The sequence below is a fragment of the Leucoraja erinacea genome, chromosome 8 (assembly GCF_028641065.1).
Source record: "Leucoraja erinacea ecotype New England chromosome 8, Leri_hhj_1, whole genome shotgun sequence".
In the NCBI taxonomy this organism is placed as follows: domain Eukaryota; kingdom Metazoa; phylum Chordata; class Chondrichthyes; order Rajiformes; family Rajidae; genus Leucoraja; species Leucoraja erinaceus.
In genome coordinates, this window is record NC_073384.1 from 16274542 (window position 1) to 16291672 (window position 17131).

General features: G+C 42.4%; 1 protein-coding gene across 2 annotated transcripts in view; it reads left to right on the forward strand.

Moving 5' to 3' along the window:
- iyd (iodotyrosine deiodinase) overlaps positions 1 to 15859 on the forward strand; it is a 42709-nt gene extending 26850 nt beyond the window's left edge. For both annotated transcript variants that reach the window (XM_055639058.1, XM_055639057.1), the window contains exons 5-6: positions 9865 to 10018; positions 11846 to 15859. In XM_055639058.1, the coding sequence (XP_055495033.1) occupies positions 9865 to 10018; positions 11846 to 12028 (337 nt within the window). In that variant the 3' untranslated portion in view covers positions 12029 to 15859. The remainder of the gene's footprint in view (positions 1 to 9864; positions 10019 to 11845) is intronic.
- Positions 15860 to 17131: the final 1272 nt, after the last annotated feature.

Consider the following 17131-nt stretch of genomic DNA (forward strand, 5'->3'; position numbering starts at 1 on the left):
CATTTAGAACCCATAGCACTGCAGCCGACAGCTCTTCATTTAAATTCCCACGCGTTAAACTGACAGCGATCTGTTTAAACCTTTTACAGGTGCACAACCTTTTATCCGAAAGCCTTGGGACCAGACACTTGTCGGATTTCGGACATTTTCGGATTTCCGAATGGAAGGTTTTTAGCGTAGATTAGGTAGGTAGCGCGGGCGGCTTGAAAAGTCTGGAGCAGCTGCCTCCTCCGCGGAGACCGGGGAATCATTGCATAAATGTTAGTCAGTTAGTTTGGAGGGATTTTATGTGGTGGTGGTGGAGTAGGGGTGAAGGGGGAAACTTTAATTCTTAGTCCCCTACCTGGTCGGCGACTCCCAACCTCGCGGAGCTGGGGGCTCCGTCTGGCCGCGGGCGGCGCCGGTTGGAGCTCCGACCCCGGCAACTCTACCCCTGGCTGCGCGGCTCCAAATCCAGCGACGCTCCGCGATGTTGTGTGTCGGTGGCCACAGCGCTCCGGAGCTTGCCGCACGGCGACCCGGTAAGGCATTGCCCGCTCCCCGCTGGTATCCCAGCGCTGCGACGCCGCCGACTCCCAACATTCGCGGAGTTGGGGCGTCCGGCCGCGTGCCGCGCTGGATTTGGAGCACCTCGCAGCCAGGGGTAGAGTTGCCGGGGTCGGAGCTACAACCGGCGCCGCCCGCAGCCCCACCGGCCACAGCACTGCGGAGCTTACTGCACGGCGACCCGGTAAGGCATTGACCGCTCCCCGCCTCTCTGACCAGGTAGGGGACTAAGAATTAAAGTTTACCCCTTCAACCCCCCCCTTCACATAAAAGCCCTCCAAACTAACTGACTAACATTTAAGCAATGATTTACAGATGTTTAAGTGTCTCCCGGTCTCCGGGGAGGAGGCAGCCGCTACAGTAGTACAGACCTGGGTTGACCGTGGGTCGTTTCGGGTCAAGTTTTGCGCCAAACGCGAGCTTTGGTGCGCAGACGACATCCTGGAAAAAATGGCCGGTTTTTTTCGGTTTCCGGAACACCGGATAAAAGGTTGTGCACCTGTAGCGCCAAACTGGCAGTGCTGTGTGTATTACCTTTACACCCCTTCGAGGGCCAGATGCGGCCATTTTCAGAAATTTCCCGAAATTATTTAATTTCCCTAAAATTACCTGAAGACAACCAGAATTTCCCGAATTTCGGGTAATTTCCTTCAAAGTGGAAACACTGGCTGAATCATATGACATACAGAGGAAAATGGTTGTAATTGTTGGTCACGAATCATCCCAACCTCACGGCATATCCTCAGGACAGTTCAAAGACCCAAATATCTTCAGTTGCTTCATCAATTACTTTCTTTCATAGAAACATAGAAATTGAGAAAATAGTTGCAGGGGTAGGCCATTCGGCCCTTCAAGCCTGCACCGCCATTCAATATGATCATGGCTGATCATCCAAAATAGTAAGATTAAACGAGAACTTACCAGTTTGAAGTTTAATCTTTATTTTATGAGGAGTTACTGTGAGCGATTATGTGAAGAAGTCCCGCCAGTGCGCATGTGCGTCAATTTTCAAAGCAGTGGCATGAAATCACAGTAACTACAGTCGAAGTAACATACTAAGACTCAGAAGACTAGAAATACCAGATGATCTTTGCGATTATGAGGGCAGGGAGCGGAGGGCACGTAATCGCTCACCGTAACTCCTCATAAAATAAATATCAAACTTCAAACTGGTAAGTTCTCGTTTAATCTTACTATTTTACTTCGGAGTCACGTGAGTGATTCCGTGAAGATTTCAAAGCTCTGTGATTTCATGCCGTAGATACAGGTCCATACGACACACTGCTTCAGTTGACACAGGATAAAAATAATGTATTCAACATAGTTTGAATTAAACAATTAATGTTTTAATAACAACAAAATAAACAATAATTACCCCTCTCTCCCAGGGGGAAGTTATGAAACAGAACCCAAAATAGTGTGTCCAAATCCTTCTGGTGTGAGGACAGGTTTGTTAAAGTAACGTTGAAAAGTCCCTTCATTGGACCATCCTGCGGTCCCAAGGATTTGATCTAAAGGGACGTCCAGTGCCCTCGCTGCAGATGTTGATGCCGCCCTGGTGGAGTGAGATTTAAACACATCGGTGTCCACTCCAGCACAATCCAAAACCTGTTTCAGCCACCTAGAAATGGTCTGCTCAGACACTTTTTAATTAGTTTTTTTGTGACTGATAAGCATCGTTGTTTCGGAGCCTCTAAGGCTCTTGGTGACCTCTATATACTGACGTAAGTGCGTAACTATACATAGTCGCAGGTCAGTGGGGTATGCCATAAAGCTTATTTTGACCCCGGACATCCCTGGCCTGCTTTGTTTGATTAGATCATAGACATAAAACGTAATATTATTTACGGAAGAAACCATGCTGTCCAGCCGTAGCTTTTGCAATGTCTGGACTCGCTGCGTTGAAACAAGCGCCATGAGCATGACCACTTTAAGTGCGAGTTTTTGGAAAGACAGAGATGTAATTGGAGCCCATTGATGAAATAGTGTGAGAACTATGCTCACATCCCAGATTTCCGTATATCTAGGTCTGGGAGGGTTCTTGTTAAAGATACCTTTCATGAATCGGGACACCAATGGGTGAGATCCGACATAATGTTGTCCCGACCCCTGCCATAAATAGGAAGACAATGCACTCCTAGCACTATTAATGGCACTGTAACTCAATTGCTCATCAAAGTGTAATGTGGCAAGGAACTCCAATACATTAGGTATGCTCGCAGTTTGATAAGATATATTTGACTGTAAGCAGAACATCTCCCATTTTTTAATATGGGATACGTATTGTTTCTTAGTACTATCTCTCCAGGCCGCAGTAATCACGTCCACCGTACGACTTGGTAGTCCGAGCCCCTGGAACGGTCTCGTCAGAATCTGCAAATCAACAGATTAATACGATCATGTAAAGGGTGACTCTCTCCTGTCACAGGGTGAACCAACAAGTTGCTGCATTTGGGGACAACCATAAATGATTGTGTCATCAGTCTCAGAATCAGTGGGAACCATGGTTGTGTGGGCCAGTCAGGGACTACCGAAACGCCTGAAGCGGAGTCCTACTCAATTTTAGTGAGACTTGACTGATGAGGCAGAATGAGGGAAAAGCGTAAAAGAACATATCACCCCAATGTAGTGAGAATGCATCCACCGCTACTGCCCCTGGACCCGGTTCCCATGAGATATTTTGGTAACTGGTGATTTAGCCTGGATGCAAACAGATCAATGTCTGGTGATCCATACTGGGTGACAACTTGAAAAAAAAGAAATTGGATTCAGCATTCATTCTGTGTTGTCATTGAACTTTTGTGACCTGGTGTCTGCCACCATGTTATCTCTACCTGGTAAGTAGGTTGCTGAAACCCAGATGTTCCTTGCAATACACCAGTGCCAGATGAGATTAGCCAGATTATCACATGATATCGACTTAATTCCACCCATGTAATTAATATATGCAACTGCTGTGGTATTATCAATCTGTAGCTGAACATGCAAATCATGCATTGCTGAACAGTACGCTTTTTGGCCATAGAATGCTCCCAACAATTCTAAATAGTTAATCCCATGCATCTGGAGGATTAATGCCTCTTGCATATTCCATCTGCCGCCGCAGCTAGAATTGGTATCAGTGGCTCCCCATCCCGATGCACTCACATCAGTTTGCAAGACTACTGAAGGTTGATTACTCAGAATGTCACTAGAACAACGTGAGACATTTGTTACCCACTACTGCAACTCAGTGATAGCTTCAGCTGTCAACTGCATCGGTTGATCGAAATGACCTGCATGTTTTTTGACTGCCTGTTCCTTAGCTCGTTGCAAATTTTGATAATGTAAAGGCCCAAATTGTACTACAGGGAAAGCTGCCACTAATTTGCCAATAACACTGGCCACTCTTCAGATGGAGGGTTGCTGCTCCTCAACCAAATTGCTGCAAGCTTCCATTAATTATAGTATTTTGGCTGTAGGCAGAGTCACTGACATGTTAGTTGAATAAATGGGGAATCCCAAATAATCAATGATTCTAGATGGCATCAATTTGGATTTAATTGGATGGATGAAGAACCCTAACGTCTCGAACATATGTTTGGTAACTGAAACAGAAAATTCAGCTGCTTCCTGAGTGTTGCCTACAATCAGAACATCATCTAAATATACCATCACAATGTGATTCTGAGCCCTGAGTAGTCCTAATACTGGTTTCAACAATTTTGTAAACAACCTTGGAGCTGACCCATTAGCTAAAGCTTTAAATTGCCATAGCTGTCTCATCAAACAAAATTTCAAATATCTACGGTATTTGTGATGAATTGGTACTGAATAATATGCATCTTTCAGATCTATACTTGCCATATAACATCCTTTGGAAACGAATTGCTTGGCAGTTCTAAAAGTTTCCATTTTAAAATGTTTATACTGGACATAAGTTGTCTGTCTTTTCACCGTTTTATTTTTATTTTTAGTTAGTTAAAGTGTTTTGTTTGGAGGTCTAGAGGGGGTGGGGGGGGGGGATAGGGGGAAACTGCCTTTCAGGATCCCTACCTGGTCGGAGAGGCAGCTTTTCTCCGGGCTGCAGCCTTGACCTGTCCTCGCGGCCTACCAGCGGGCCTGGAGCGGCGTTTCCTGTCGCGGACCGCCAGAACCTCGGCTTCAGCGGCGGCACAGCGCTGGAGTGCTATCGTGGAGTGGGCGATGCCTTGCCCGGGTCGCCGCGCTGGAGCTGAGACCGCCGGGAACAACATCGCGGAGCTGCGGGACTGTGGAACGGCCAGCTGCGGGCGGCGGCGCAAGAACGTTACACCGGGAGCCTGGGATCTCACAACGAGATCGGCAGATTTGGAGCTCCATCCGGCGCGGCCTTGTCGGCTTCGGAAGCCGCGGCCTCCAGTACGGAGGCGGCCGTTCCAGGGTTCCCATGCCGCTGTGAGGACTCTCCTGACGCCGGAGCACCACCACCCGGCGAGAACAGCCAGGAACATCGGGCCTCCATAGAGGCAACTGTGGAGGCCTCAATAGGCCTGACTATGGGTGAACTGGGGTTGGGGACTGGACTTTGTGCCTTCCCTCATGGTGGGAGCCATTGTGGGGGGATGTTCTTTGTGTTTAAGACTCATTTGTGTTATGTCTGTATTCTTTTGTGTGCTGCAAAATGGCAAAAAGCATTTCACTTCATTACACCTCGGTGTATGTGAATGTGACTAATAAAAACTTTTGAATACTTTGAATTGGAATTCAGTCGGGTTAGATCCAGAATGAGTCGACACCCATCATCCTTGTTTTGTTTGGGAAATATATTAGACACAAATTGCTGAGGCTGATGAACCGTCCTTTCAATTATACCTTTTGCGAATAATGTGTCAATTTCATCATTTACCTGTAAGGTTTCTGGTTTTGAAAACACCAATTTCCGATTTTCTGTATGTTGAGTGGGTGGATGTAATTCATCAATAAACTCAATTCGAAACCCCTGAATGCTGTCCAGTATAAACGGATCTGATGTTATGCAGCACCATTCATTGTAAAACAATTGCAGTCTACCCCCTACTGGTGACTGGTCTATGGAGGATATGTCCTGGACAAGTCCAGCTGCTCGTACCTCCATGGTTGCTGGATTCTTTTGTCTCCGAAACTTGTGGGGGTGTGCACTGGTGCGCGCCAATGGCGTAGCGATGGGAGACCCCGGCTTGGTCCTTGCCCTGCACCAGCGCTGTGACCCGTCTAAATGGGTATGGTCCACTAGGCGGTATCATGCTGGTTGTATGTGCCTTAATAAGGTCGACCGTCTTCGCCTCATCATCCAAGTCCTTGACTTGTTTTGCCAAGTCGTCGACAAACAACAAGTTTGGTGGTTGTATATTGGATGATCTGCATAAATCTGCATGTTTTTCTTCAGGCAATTGATTTCGAAGTGGGCGTTACACAGCAGGGCCAACGTATCCTGCTGTGTGTCTGTTAGTGGTGCCCCTTCCACTGTCCGCCCAAATGCCGTTATTCCTGATCCTATTAGTTTTAGGACCTTCTGTAGTCTTAGTTCTTGTGACCGCATAGTTACACCCATTTGCCCCCAGATGGCTTGGTTCACGGTGGGCACTCTGAGTGATGCACAATTAACAGGTATTTCGTACCTTTTGGATGTTTCATCCATAATTAATTCTTGGAGCTGGTGAGAGGCCACGTAGTTGATATTTCTGGCCAGTGCATTTATGAATCAACCGCTGCAGACACAACATACCGGTTTGTTAGGTACTATATATTATGTACCTAAATGTGGGAATGAGTCAGAGTATGGGGATGATGGGGACAAGTCAGAATATAGAAGTGAGATTGACCGATTGACCAAATGGTGCCAGCACAATAACCTGGCCCTCAACACCAGCAAAACCAAGGAACTGATTGTGGACTTCGGAAGGGGTAGGATGGGGTCCCACAGTCCCGTTTGTCGATGGTGGAAAGGGTCAAGAACTTCAAATTCCTGAGTCTGCATATTTCCGAAGATCTCTCCTGGTCCCAGAACACTGCAATCATAAAGAAAGCACATCAGCGCCTCTACTTCATGAAAAGATTACGGAGAGTCGATATGTCAAGGAGGACTCTCTCAAACTTCTACAGGTGCACAGTAGAGAGCATGCTGACCGGTTGCATCGTGGCTTGGTAGGGTAACCTGAGCGTCCAGGAGCAGAAAAGGCTGCAAAAAGTAGTTACCATTGCCCGGTCCACCATCAGTTCTGACCTCCCTACCATTGAGGGGATCTATCGCAGTCGCTGCCTCAAAAAGACTGCCAACATCATCAAGGACCCACACCATCCTGGCCACACACTCATCTCTCCACTGCCATCGGGTAGAAGGTACAGGAGCCTGAAATCTGCAACATCCAGATTCAGGAACAGCTTCTTCCCCACAGCCACCAGACTATTAAACACAACTTCAAACAAACTATAAACTATTACACTTTTGCACTTTATCTGCTTACTGATGTGTGTGTGTGTATATATTCTATGGTATATGGACACACTGATCTGATCTGTATTTATGACTACAATATCTTGTTGTGCTGCAGCAATGCAAGAATTTCACTGTCCTATCTGGGACATATGACAATAAGCTCTCTTGACTTGACTTGACTTGACCTTAGCAGGAGCATCAATCAGGGAAGTTACTTAGTTCCTGATGATATTGTGCTACTACACTGCCTCTACTTGTGGTTGACAGAGCTATTATTTAGCAGGGTGTCATTTGCTTTTATTTGCTGTTCCTAATTGGAAGAGACTCTTAATAAATGCAAATTTGAACCCTTAAGACAAGGCTTTAATTCATTTTGTACTGAATACCCTACATGAGACAAGGTAATAGCTAGAGCACCTTTCGTACCTTTGGAATGGAGAGGAGAAGGAATTTCATGAGTGATACAGTGTGGAAACAGGCCCTTCGGCCCAACTTACCAACACCGGCCAACAACGTCCCAGTTACACTGGTCCCACTTGCCTGAACTTTGTCCATATCCATCCAAACCTATCCTATCCATGTACCTGTCTAACAGTGTATTAAATGATGGGATAGTCCCTGCCTCAAATACCTTCTCTGACAGCTTGTTCTTACACTCACCATCCTTTGTGTGAAAAAGTTACCCCTCAGATCCCTATTAAACCTTTTCCCCTTCACCTTGAACCTCTGGTCCTCGATTCCCCTACTCTGGGCAAGATACTCTGTGCATCTAACCAATCTATCCCTCTCATGATTTTATACACCTCTAAAAGATATCCCCTCATCCTCTTGTGCTCCATGGAATGGAGACCCTGCCTACTCAACCTCTCCCTGTAGCTCACACCCTCTAGTCCTGGCAACATCTTCGTAAATCTTTTTTGAACCATTTCAAGCTTGACAATATCTTTTCACCACCTTATCTACCTACGACTCGACCTTCAAGTAACCATGCACCTGTACTCCTCGATCCCTCTGCTCTCCACCACCAAGAGGCCTACCATTTATTGTGTAGGTTCTGCGCTCCTGTGATGTCCCAATATGCAACACCTCACAGTTCTATGTATTAAATTCCATCAGCCATTTCTCTGCCTACCTAGCCAATCGATCCAGATGCTGCTGTAATCTTTCACAACCATCTTCACTATCTGCAAAACCACTAACTTTTGTATCATCAGCAAACTTGCTAATGTTTCCCTGTATGTTCTCATCCAAATCATTGATGTAGATAACAAACGGTAACGGGCCCAGCACTGAACGCTGAGGCACACCACTAGTCTTAGGCCTCCAGTCCGAGAAGCAACCTTCCACCATCACCCTCTGCTTCCTTCCATGGAGCCACTTTACTGTCCATTCAACTATCTCTCCTTGGATCCCATGCGATCTAACCTTCCAGAGCAGCCTACCATGTGAAACCTTGTTGAGTGCCTTACTGAAATCCATGTGCAAAACATCTACAGCTCTGCCCTCATCAACCTTTTTGGTCACGTCAATCAGATTTGTGAGACACGACCTCCCACGTACATAACCATGCTGACTATCCTTAATCAAGCCGTGCCCTTCCAAATGCCTGCATTACCTATCCTTCAGAATACTCTAGTAAAGTTCCAACTACAGATGTTAAGCTCACCGGCCTATAGTTCCCAGCATTTTCCCTGCACTCCTTCTTGAAAAGAGGCACACCATTTGCCACCTTCCAGTCTTCCTGCACCTCTCCTGTATTTAAGGACGACCCATACATTTCAACCAGGGCTCCCGCAATTTCTTCTCTAGTTTCCTGCAATGTCCTTGGATATATCTGATCTAGCCCTGAAGATTTATTCACCTTCATATACGACAGTACCTTCAGTATTTCTTCGACGGTAACCCTGACTGCTCTCAAGACACTTCAATTGACTGCTCCAAGTTTCTTCGTCCTCTCTTTCTCCTCGGTAAATACATAGGAGAAATACTCATTGAGGACCTTGCCCATCTCCCGTGGCTCCACACAGAGGTGACCGCTTTAATTCTTGCGAGGTCCCACTTTCTCTCTAGTTACCCTTTTCTTCCTTATGTATTTATAAAATCTTTTGGGATTGTCCTTAGTGCTACCCGCCAGAGCTATCTCCTGGCCCCTTTTTGTTCTTCTGGTCTCTTTTTTCAGTTTACTCTTTAGTTCTGGAAACTCCTCCAAGGATGCACTTGATCCCAGCTGCCTGTACCTGTCCCATGCATCCTTCTTGTTTTTGACCAATGCCTCAATTTCTCTCATCAGCCAAGCTTCCTTATGTTTGCCTGCTTTGCCCTTCACTCTAATGGGGACGTACATATCCTGAGCTTTCGTCAGCACACTTTTAAAAATCTCCCACTTGGCCGATGTTCTTTTCCCCTCAAATAACCTGCTCCAGTCAACTTGAGTGAGACCTTCTCTCATACCCTCAAAGTTGGCCTTACCCCAGTTGAGCATTTTAACACGTGGATCCTCTTCGTCCCTATCCATAACTATCTTAAACCTAATCAAACTGTGGCCAAAAGGCTCCTCCACAAACACTTCATTAATTTGCCCTTCCCAATTTCCCAATACTAGATCCAGCATCGGAGGGTGGTGAATCAGTGGAATTCATTGCCATTGAAGGTCAAGTTAATAGTTGTTTTTAAAGGGGCGATTAACAGATTCTTGATTGGTACGGGTATCAGGAGTTATGGGGAGAGGGCAGGAGAATGGGTTGCGATGGAAAGATAAATCAGACAAGATTGAATGGCGGAGTAGACTTGATGGGCCGAATGGCCTAATTCTACTCCTATAATGTATGAACTTATGAACATGTAACTTTTTGAAATATATGATTATTGATTTTTTGTTATAGGACAAACTGGATTAAAGAGTATCTGGATACTGCACCTTATCTCATCTTGATATTTAAACAAATTTATGGAATCCTCTCTACGGGCAGGAAGACCCATTATTACAATGAGATCAGTGTTTCAATTTCCTGTGGAATTCTCCTAGCGGCTCTGCAGGTAATTCTGAAAATGTAAATTACAATCCTTCATAAACATTATCAAACTTCTACCATTGAGATAAAATCTTGCTTTTATTTTTTGATCACGTCCTAAATTGATCGTGATAAATGGTGACATCTGTGTCCCATAGCATTGTATAGAGAATATAGTCATACAGCACAGAAATAGGCCCTTCAGGCTAACTATGTACATGAAATCCTTACAACATAAAAACAGAGCAGCCATTGCTTTCACCCAAAGCTATAAATAGCAATTACATAATGGCTATGTATTTCAGTGCTATTCATAGGAAAAAAAAGCATTCGCTTAGCTCTGCATATGAAAGACAGCAGATTTTCAGTGCAATACTGCCTCAAAACTGCACTGAAAAATCAACCTATATTTTACACTCCAGCATTAGAATGGATACGCTTACAAGTTGAAGTTATTGTTCCACTTTTTTTCTGAGCACTTCCACCAATACCCGGCACGGTGGCTCAGTGGTAGAGTTACTGCCTTACAGACACGGATTAAACCCGACTACGGGTGCTTGTCTGTACGGAGTTTATATATTCTCCCCGTGACCCCGTGGGTTTTCTCCGAGATCTTCGGTTTCCTCCCACACTCTAAAGACGTACAGGTTTGTAGGTTAATTGGCGTGGTATAAATGTAAATCGTTCCTAGTGTGTGTAGGATAGTGTTAGTGTACGGGGATTGCTGGTCGGTGCGGATTCGGTATGCCGAAGGTCCTGTTTCGGCGCTGTACCTCTAAACTAATCTAAAACTAAATATCCCTTTAAGTGTGCTTTACTTGCGTGCTCTATACTTGTGAAGTAAACAAAAGACACAAGTGAAAATTGTTTTATTCATGCACACCCACACGCACATGCACACGCACACGCACACAAAGTTAGTCAATCAATACCTAACCTAGATGCCTACTGCCTCTCCCAAGTCCCAAACACTATCTGTCGCACTTGGTGAGGTGGGTCACTGGCATCTTTGTTGACTTCATGGTGTTCAGGGTTCTCTGCTCTTCACAGTGGTTGGTCTTCTACTTCAAGTGGCTCTCCCTTAATTGGAGTCCTCAAAGTGGACATTCGCTTGCTATGTTCCTTGTAGGCTTTGCTGGTTGCTGTCAAGGTTCTTCATTAATGACCACCAGGTGGAGTAATCACTCCTTTGATTTGCTGCTGGGGCTTAGTTCCAGCTGTCATTTTACAGTAACTTCTCTCAGCTTGACTAATTGGATGGCAAGGTGGCAGGGCTACTGCTCGCCACTTCAAAGAGTAATAGGTTTGATGGGGGAGGACTTTGAATGAAACCACCCAAATCAAGTATTTGCTATTTGCTTGCATGTATCTGAATCTGAATTTGAATCTGAATCTGGTGCAATGTGTTCTGTGGTTTTAAATCTTCCATTGTCTAAGGATAGCATGGCCAACTTTCTCATGATTCCCAGCTTCCTATTCTGTGGGGCTGCTAGTCCACAAAGTATCACGTTAGTGGGGAACTATACAAATAAGTACCTCCAACCCAGCAACATCGCAAAAAATCATGCAAGCCCTTTGTCAGAGTGGATCTTCAAAGACCTACAGATTTATAGGCTAATTGGCTTCGTAAAATTGTGAATTATCCCTTTTGTGTGTGTAGGATAGCGTTAGTGTGTGGAGATCGCGGACTCAGAGGGCCGAAGGGCTTGTTTCTGCTCTGTATCTCTAAACTAAATTAAACTAAATCTTACTGAAACAAAATGAAGCAGAATTGATCTTAAGCCAAAAGTTGACTATGAAAACTCATGGTAACATTTTAATGGTGCATTTGTTTTATCACCTCCCCATCCAGAATGCTGGCCTAGTGACAGTCACCTCGACTCCTCTGAACTGTGGCCCTCGTGTGCGTGAAATCCTTAAACGCCCTGTGAATGAGAAGCTGCTACTGTTGCTGCCGGTTGGGTACCCGGCAAAATATGCCACTGTGCCAGACTTAAAACGCAAGTCATTGGATGAAATTATGGTGTATGTGTAAATTTTTGAAAATAACCCAATGTCCATTGGTTAGTGATTGCCGAAATACCTATCCTACAGCTGGCAATCTGGCACAAACCTTACATTGGAATAAAGCACACTTTGCTCAATTTTGGGATTCTAGCACAGTTTGGGGATCCCCCATATTAGAAAACTTGGTTTATAGTGCAAAAACGAAATATTGGGAAAATAAGTCCCATATTTGGGAATCTAGTATATATCCAGTTCCCAATATTTGGAATGCCAAAATAGCATTATATTCACAAAATTTTAATATAGGGAACACAACAGACTACAGCACAATCCTTAAAACAGTATTGTTTTAAATAATTAAGTAATTAATTGAATTAGAAGTTAAAAGAGTTCAAATTGACCACGTAGATGCTACTAACATAACTAGTTAAACTTTAAAACAGTCTGCTGGGACAGCTCAGAGACATTGTCTACTATATCTAACTTGCTTGCATATTTAAGGGCATTCTTCATGTCCAGAATTACTATCTGCAAGAAGTCCCTCCGATTGCTCAGACTCAAGATTGGAGAAATGTGGAATTGCATCTTATCAATATTGCGATCAGTGTCCTTGAGTAAAGCTAGAGTAGTGGTGTAGAGACGAGCTTAAATTAATTTGGTAGGTAAATAAGCAACACGATAACATCTAAAAAAAGAAAATCATAGTTTGGAAACGGTCAGGAGAGATAAATAGCTTGAATAAAAAATAGGTCCAAGGAATTAACTATGAGCGAGTCCAAAGTGGCTGTGCCTAATTGTACGTGGCATGTTACATCCGTGCCAAGTTCCAGTCACAAATGTGATGCCAATAACAAGAATCAAAGGGAAGGAGTGCAAATTATATTACTGGCCACAAGATATTCAGGGAAGAATAAATCAGAAGTTTTTGTAGCATGGAAAAGATCAATCAAACAAAATGTTTGTTGGAATTAAATAACATATTTAAGGGGTTATTATTCCATCTAGTATAAATCACAGATATCAAATAATGGGAAGGTAAAAGAGAAGCAATTTTGCAGGACTTTTAAAATTATCTAATAGAAAGAGGGTTAAGTTCAGTGAGTTAGAAAAGACCTGGGAGGATTGGAATCAAATATTGGTGGGTAAAACCATAATTGAGCAATAGAAGGCCTTCGGTGGAGATGTCTAGTTCTGCATTCTTGGAAGGAAGGAAGGAAGGGCATCCAGAACCCGAGCTCTCTGGGTCACTAACGATAAATGGAAATCAAGAAAGAAGGTTCACATAAAGCTCATAAGACACTAAAGCTGAATATAAAGATTAGAGAGGCTATTAAAATGGAAAGCGGTATAGAGAAAGAGTATTAGAGGAGTTTTAGTGGGTAGCAGGAAAGAGAACTAAACAGCCTTATCTAAACACATGAATTTATAGATGGTACTTAAAAATGGAACTGATTAGGGAAGCAGAGGAAGATATTTGGTGTAGTAAGGATTACTACAGAGGTACCAAATGAATATCTTACTGTGTGCTTCTTTAGATAAAAGGATGTTTTTAACTATCAACAAAATAGAGAGAGATTTACTAGAATGTTGCCTGGGTTTCAGCAACTAAGTTACAGAGAAAGGTTGAACAAGTTAGGTCTTTATTCTCTGGAGCGCTGAAGGTTAAGGGGGAACTTGATAGAGGTCTTTAAAATGATGAGAGGGATAGACAGAGTTGACGTGGACAAGCTTTTCCCTTTGAGAGTAGGGAAGATTCAAACAAGAGGACATGACTTCAGAATTAAGGGACAGAAGTTTTGGGGTAACATGAAGGGGAACTTCTTTACTCAGAGAGTGGTAGCGGTGTGGAATGAGCTTCCAGTGGAAGTGGTGGAGGAAGGTTTGATTTTATCATTTAAAAATAAATTGGATAGGTATATGGATGAGAAAGGAATGGAGGGTTATGGTCTGAGTGCAGGCAGATGGGACTAGGGGAAAATAATTGTTCGGCACGGACTTGTAGGGCCGAGATGGCATGTTTCCGTGCTGTAATTGTTATATGGTTATATGGTTAATGTGATAGGAAATTTGGAGGCAATAGTGATAGTGTGTACTGTAAAAATAAAATGCAAGTACTTAAAAGAATACTGGTCCATATACAGTAAGTAGAAATAATACTATTTGGATCGTGACCCTTAATTTGTGGGTAAATTAAAGATAAAAATTGGCCACGGTTACAAACTTCCACCTCCTCAGAAGTGGATGTGATGCCAGAACATATGTGTACTGCAAATATCACATACAAATTTAAGGAAGGGGAATAACAATAGAGTGTTCAGAAACCCTTTAGAGTCCGTAATATGGGAGAAAATGATTTGTCATTTTGAAAGGTATGACATAAACAAAGGCTGGTGTAGATTTATTAATGGCAATGGCATTTTTGACTAAATTGATTCAGTTCTTCGATGAAGCAATGGGGACGGTTGATGAGATTAACACAGCTGATATTTTATTTATGGACAAGGCGTCGGACATGTCGCAAAACTGAAACTTGTAAGATTAAAAAGATGTAGAGGTATGGATATGCAACAGGTCAAGAGATGGAATGCCAAGAGTAGGTGAATAATCAAAACACAGATGGCGCAATGGTAGAGTTGCTGCCTTGCAGCGTTATAGCAAAGATTTGAAGGCTTTGGAGTGGGTATAGTAGAGACTTACCAGAAATGTAACCTGGATTGGAGAGTATTAGCTGTAAGGAGAGGTTGATCAGATTTGGATTATTTTCTTGGAATGCCAGAGGTTGATGGGGAACCTGATAGAAGTATATAAAATTATGAGAGGCATAGAAATGGTAGGCAGTCGGATCCTTTTTTTTCAAGGGTGGAAATGTCAAAGACTAGAGGGCATAATGTTAAAGTGAAAGGGGCAAAGTTTAAAGATGCAGGGCAAGTTTTTTGAACACAAAAACTTGGTGGTGGAGGCAGATACGATAGTGGCATTTGAGAGGCTTTTAAATAGGTACATGGGTATAGATTAAATGAAGGCTGATGAGATTAGTTTATCTTGGCATCATGTTCAGCATTGACATAGAAGCTTTAAAGTGATTAAAGCAAAATGGGCAAAAGAATGTAAGATCATAATACGGCGAAATATTATTTGCACTTTGATACAAGAAGGGAAAAGCTATTTTCTTTGTTTTAGAAACGGAAAGGATATTAAATATTAGTATTCATAAGAATTTTGAAGTTCCTGCAGCTGAAACACAGAGAATGAATATGCAATTATAACAAACGGGTATTGAAACAGCATATCTTTATTGGAAAAACACTGATGTCTCTGATTATATATTGCTCTAATTAAAGGTGAACTTGAGTGGTACCAGAGGTAGTGGAATAAAATGTCACTTGATTGATTCCTATGATGAGTATTATAGTTAGTCCTATAACTAAATCGTATGAATATTGTGGATTGTATTTACTTATTCTACTTATTAAAGAATAAAGAAACTTCTTCCTTCAGAATTTCTTAATGTTTGTCATTTTCTACCTCGGTGTCATGTGGTAGGTTAGTAAATGAATATATTCTGAATGAAATTGGTGGCATTTTGGGGAAAAATGGTATCAGGGAATATGTGAATATTGGTGTCAGGAAATATGTGAATAAAGCAAGAACATAGCTCCAAAGGTTCATCTGAGAGTTATTGAATGAACAGTTATGGGGCATTGAGTTTGTTGGCATTTGGAATGTACTGCCTGAAAGAGCAATGGGTGCTATTTAAATAAAACATCCAAAAATAATTAAATAAATACTTTTGGGGAAGAGAATCACCAACATATTGGGAAAGAGCAGTACAGAGTGTACAATAGTTATGCCAACAGTTTAGCAAACTACCAATAAGGAGAATTAAAATGCCTTGTCTAACGTGGGAATAAAGTGCATTTTGTCAATACTGTTATTGGCAATTTAGGATAATATTAATACTATAGCACAATACAGCAGAACAATGGTGAGATTTTTAAAAAGATTTGTGGATGGGAAGGAAATTTAGAAATGTCATTATCAGGATGTAAAAAACTAATAATAAAGACCTTGCAATAGAATCAACTTGCTGCTAAATATATCTAGCCAATGCAGAATATCAATTAATAAATCCAAAATGATATTGAACTAAAATAGTCTTCCATAGGTTAACAGTTAAAGATACATAATATTGGACTGTGCAATGTTCTTTAGAAACTACACTTTGAATATTTTTCATTATCTTTAATCAAGAGAAATTTTAACTAGAGTGGGAAGCATTTGTTGAGAAACTTTGGATATAACTATTATTCATCCCCTTTAGCTCACAACGCAGACAAGTATAAGAACTAAGTACAGAAAATAGAAGCATGTGCTTTCTATCAATGCAGTTGCATCTACTATTACTGATTTTTTTAAATGAGACTTTTTAAGTGTCAATCAGTCTTTGCATGAGAAGATACTAATACACTTATTTTTTTTAACACAATTAAAATGGCTTTAATTAATACAGCTATGTATTTGTCCACACAAATTTCATATTTATTTAGAATTATTAATGATATCAATACATCCCAAAACAGTTCACAACCAATTAAATACTTTTGGAGTATGATTACTATTATTAAAGTGAGATGCTTGGTAACAAATTTGTACATAGGAAGTGTAGATTGGCTACTTCATACTAGCCAATTATAGTGCTTGTTCGTAGTGGCTCCGCCTAGTATGTGCTTTATATTATCAAGAGCTCTTACGCTAGTTAGTATGAGTAGCTGCTAGGAAATGTAATGTCCTGCAGATCCTTGCTGTAAGTAGGGGTGGAAGATTGCAACATTCACGTGGTCCGCCCTTTTCAACTAATGCAAACAACTCGAGGTGCACAAACGGAAGATCAAATAGAACAAGTTGTCCTACAACTTTAGGCTGTGCATGCCACACGAAAGAAGAAGAAGCTGTAAGTAGATTTAATAAACATGTGTTGTATCTTGATATGTATCTTGATATGTGTTTGACTCAACTCATTACATGGTGCCAGAGAGTGAGCATTGCCCACTTCGTTCATGGTTATCTATTCGGGTCGCCGTCTTAATCCTCTGATCTTTGACTCTGACATTGCTGGACGCTGGCGTCTCTT